Genomic DNA, 4927 nt, shown 5'->3' with positions numbered 1-4927 from the left:
TTGATGTTCTTGATCTAGATTCTCAAGATCGTGGAACTTTTAAGTACTCTTATGGCTATTTCATTCATGAGGTTTTTTTTTTTTTTTAAATTATTTATTTAGAAGGTTTCATTTGGTCTTAGTTGCAGCTTGTGGGATCTTTTGTTATTGTGGATGGACTATCTAGCATGGGGTCAGTAGTTACAGCAAGTGGGCCTAGTTGCTCTTTGGCATGTGGAATCTTAGTTCCCCGATCAGGGATTGAACCCGTGTTCCCTGCATTGCAAAGCAGATTCTTAACCACTGGAACAGCAGGAAAATCCCTCCATTCATGAGCTTTTTGTTTTAAGCCTTTTGGATTTGCCTGTTGTTTGCCTTAATTCTTACCTATATCCGTATGCTATGCTTAGTCACTTAGTTGTGTCTGACTCTTTGCAACCCCATGGGCTGTAGCCCTCCAGGCTCCTCTGTCCACGGGGATTCTCCAGGTAGATTCTACTGGAGTGGGTAGCCTATACCTTCTCCAGGGGATCTTCCCAACCCAGGAATCAAACTGGAGTCTTCTGCAATGCAGGTAGATTGTTTACCAGCTGAGCTACCAGAGAAGCCCTGGCAGTTGCAGGATTAAACAGTTAATTGTCTCTGATCGTTTTTTGACAAATGACCCCAGGAAAAAGGCTCTTTGCACTGAGTGAGCTTCAAGTCAGGACAAATAATGACAGCCTGGCCAGTAGGGCCTTCCAGAGAACCATCATATGGGCCAAAGGATAACAGTGCTCTGTGAATGGGGCTTTCAAACAGCTCCAACCCTGATCTGTTCCAACTGGTTGCCAGGCTGCTGCCTTTCAATCTGACTGCCAGCTGTTGGTTTTTAGGGCTTCCCAAGAGATGGGAAGGGAGAGGATGATAATAGGGCACATTAAAGCACCTCTAAGCTTGGCATTCATACTAAGCCTAAGTTGTGTTTTGTAAATAAAAGCTCCCTGGATTGCTGCAAGCCCTTTTTTAATTTCCAGAGTTCTGAAAAATTCGATTGTTGTGTGTGTGTGTGTGTGTGTGTGTGTGGATGTGTGCACACCAGCATCCTAGCTACTTTTATGGAGGAACGGATTTTCAGAAGATCTTACTCCAAGATTTTCACTGTCACCATTTGCCCATTTTAAAATAAACTGTTTCATCATTGGGTTGAAAGTATTCTTTATATATTCTTAACAGAGATTTTGTCACATATATATGATATATGAATATAATTTTATCATTTATATGATATGTATAGTTTTGTCATATATATAATTTTTCCTAGTTTGTGGTATATCTTTTCATTTCTTGATGTTTTTAGAAAAGCAAAATTTCAAAATTTAATGGTTTATTTACTAAACCATTAGTGTTGAAATCAATTAGTCTTGAAATCAGATAATGTATGTTCTATGTCTCTTTATTTTAAAGTTTTTTTTGGGGGGGTTATTCTAGGTTTTTTGCTATTGCAAAAGTTTTAGAATTAGCTTATTATTAATTTACCTGGATATCCAGAAAAAAAATGTAATCTTCAAATAATAAGTTTTACTCCTCCTTTTTGATTTGCATTCCTTTCATTGATTTCTATAATCCAAGTGCTCCAGAATAATCTTAAGCATAATTTTGATTCAGGTGACCTTTTTCATGTTCAACTTTAGAAGAAATATTCTCAATGCTTTCTCATTAAATAACTTTATGGAAATATTTTGTTCTCAGTTTGATCTCTCATGGACTAGAAGAGGTGAATTAGCATTTCTATTGATATTCTGTTTCTTTTGCTCATGTAGTCCTGATTTTTTTGCTCTATGAACATTAAACATTATTAGGTACACAGATTCTCCATGACTGTTTTACATTTCTGCACAGCTCAGGTCCTCTGAGAAAAGGCATTTATAGCCATTATATTTAAGGATATTTGTATAAGGTGATGGCACCCCACTCCAGTACTCTTGCCTGGAAAATCCCATGGATGGAGGAGCCTGGTGGGCTGCCGTCTCTGGGGTCGCACAGATTTAGCAGCAGCAGCAGCACTATAAGGTGAAATATCACCTCACTAAAATGTAGAGGTGTCTCTTTCCCTGAAGATGGTCTAGGTTGATAAGGTAAAGTCTTCTTCCTTCTCTGGAGAGGATTTGCTTATATTATGGAGTAGAAATGTTTCTCTTTACAGAGGGGATATGGGCAGGTAGCTTTATGTAAGGTCAGAGTTTCCTAATTGGGAGATTCTTCTCCTTTAATGTACCCTGCATGGGTTGTAATGCATGGGTTGGTATCATCTGGTTTCTCTTGGTATTGGTTGGGTTACCACTGGCTCCCTATCAGAGTATTCCTGCCTTAGTCCATGGATTTGGAATTTCTGAAACTGTTGGGAGCAAACTCCCATTCTGTCAGTCTTCCCAATAACACTCCCTATGGTTTCACTGACAAACAGGATTGGGAAAAGAAATGAAAAACCCGTGATGTCAGCCTTCTGTTTACACTGCCTGTCCACAGAAGGGCTGTGTGCTTAATCTTTTCTTCTTTTTTGTTTAACCCAAATAGCAAGACCATCAGGGCATGAGCCTTGACTTCTAGAAATAAGCCTAGAGTCCTGCATTTTTCTTCGTTCTTGGAGATGGAGAGGTACAAGGAAATGATTCTGGATAAATAAGCCTGCTTTATAGCACCAGGTGCTGCACTGGATTCTGTTAATGTAATACACCTGTAATGGGATTTAATTGGAGATTAAAGTTAGATTTACCAAAGATAAAATTAGTAAGATCCACATCTTTCTGATTCCATAGTCAATGTCCTAATGTTCAGGGAACTTGTAGAGAAGGAAGGATATTGATTTTCAGTGTCCCCAAATCAGTGGAAATTCTCTCAATGGCTTTTTTCCTCTTTTCTGTGTATTTCCTCCAAAGAAATGCATCTTTAAAAAGTATTTTTTTTTACAAAGTCAAAGTAGCTGGGCTATACAAAAATTGCAGAGTATCAGTACCTCTTAATAGATAGATAAATAGATTTTTGTCCTAATGATTCCTTATAATCTAGTTAATAGAGGTATTTATTTAATATATTCTGCTGCTGCTAAGTCGCTTCAGTCGTGTCGGACTCTGTGCGACCCCAGAGATGGTAGCCCACCATGCTCCCCCGTCCCTGGGATTCTCCAGGCAAGAACACTGGAGTGGGTTGCCATTTCCTTCTCCAACGCATGAAAGTGAAAAGTGAAAGTGAAGTCGCTCAGTCGTGTCTGAGCCTTAGCGACCCTATGGACTGCAGACTACCAGGCTCCTCCGTCCATGGGATTTTCTAGGCAAGAGTACTGGAGTAGGGTGCCATTGCCTTCTCTGTTAATATATTCATATAATATCAATTATGTGTTTCTCCTTAATTTACTTTTCTTTTCCTTTTTAATGTTGAGTATTTGAAGAAGGCACCTCAAAAAGTGTAAAAGAAGTGTCAAAGATCTTCTTTTTAGAAGTTAGATGTTTTCTTTACTAGAAACAAATGAATTAGAAGCTTGTTTAATCATTTGAGATGCTTTTCAATATTTTTCAGATGCTACTGATACAGCTAAGGAATGCTTTGTATCTTAATAACACTTGATACATCTTCTGCTGCTGAGAAATGTTGGTTTACTTGTTGAGTTAGTTATTGGTGTTAAAACTAGAAACACTTCTTTCCAACTCCTTTCAGGGCTTCTCTCACATCTTGGTTCCTCAGGCTGTAGATGAGGGGGTTTAACATGGGGATCACAACCCCATAAAACACAGAAGCCATTTTTTCTTGCTCTTGAGACTCTGTGGCACGATGGTGCAGATACATGTACGAGAGCGTCCCATAGAAAATGGTGACAGCTGTCAGGTGGGAAGTGCATGTGGAGAAGGCTTTCTTCCTCCCTGCAGCAGAAGAGATCTTCAGGATGGCAGCCAGGATAAACATGTAGGAAAAGATCACGACTGACACGGTGAGCGTCAAGTTAAACCCCACAAAGACTGTTAACATCATGACGCTGAAGTAAATATTGGAGCATGAGAGGGCCAGAATTGGGGGAGCATCACAGAAAAAGTGATTAATTTTATTGGATTTGCAAAAACTCAGTGAGAAAATAAAACCTACATTTACAGAGGCATTTAGGAAACCCATGAAGTATGATCCAACTAACAGGTGAATGCAGACCCTCCGGGTCATGACTGTTGGAGAGTGGAGAGGGTTACAGATGGCCACGTAATGGTCCACTGCCATAGCCGCCAGGATGTAGCAATCACTGGTTATAAAAGCCCCATCGACTAGTAACTGCACCACACATCCCATGAACGAGATGGATCGCTCTGTTCCTACAAGGTTTTGCAACATCTTAGGGGTGACGGCAGAGGTGTAGCAGAGATCAACAAAAGCCAAGTTTTGGAGGAAAAAGTACATGGGGGTGTGAAGGGAAGAGTCAACCTTGATGAGGAGGATCACGCCAATGTTACCCACTAAGGTGACCATATAGATCATTAGCAATATTGTGAAGAGGACAGGCCAAGACTTGTGTTGACCAGCGAATCCCAGGAGAAGGAATTCAGTCACTGTAGTGCCGTTGTTTTCTTCCATGGCTGGCAGAATTAAGAATCAGCTGAAAAGGTGCGAAAAAAGACCAGAGAAAGTTAAGAGGGCTGTGATCATTTACCTAATCGTGAAACTCGAAATGGTACAGTATTTAACTTCACAGTTATGTCAGAGAACAATTTTCATGACATAATTGACTTAGATTTTACAGGCTGAACCTTGATACCTGACTTAGACCTTTTCATCTATAGTGTGGGGAAGTGGTCATGGATCACTGTCTAGGTTCTCAGAATTCAGAGTGATTGGTATTTCATCAACATATCAATTCAGGAACATGTGAGATGTGCTTAAATATGCTTTTGTTTAATTATGCTTTCATATGCACTCTATATTTTAATTA

The 4927-nt window shown here is 39.7% G+C and overlaps 1 protein-coding gene across 1 annotated transcript; it reads right to left on the bottom strand.

Annotated features, from left to right (window-relative positions):
• Positions 1 to 3642: 3642 nt before the first annotated feature.
• Positions 3643 to 4572, bottom strand: OR5AK31 (olfactory receptor family 5 subfamily AK member 31). The gene has a single exon (NM_001389930.1). The coding sequence runs from the start codon at positions 4570 to 4572 to the stop codon at positions 3643 to 3645; it is 930 nt and encodes a 309-aa protein (NP_001376859.1).
• Between the last annotated feature and the right edge of the window lie 355 nt (positions 4573 to 4927).

This window comes from Bos taurus, chromosome 15 (assembly GCF_002263795.3).
Source record: "Bos taurus isolate L1 Dominette 01449 registration number 42190680 breed Hereford chromosome 15, ARS-UCD2.0, whole genome shotgun sequence".
Lineage (NCBI taxonomy): Eukaryota > Metazoa > Chordata > Mammalia > Artiodactyla > Bovidae > Bos > Bos taurus.
Note: the sequence above shows the minus strand (reverse complement) of the source record. Positions and strands in the feature narration are given on the sequence as shown.

Excerpts from the sequence above, each read along its gene's own strand:
- OR5AK31 (NM_001389930.1), bottom strand. The coding sequence starts at position 4,572 with ATGGAAGAAAACAACGGCACTACAGTGACTGAATTCCTTCTCCTGGGA.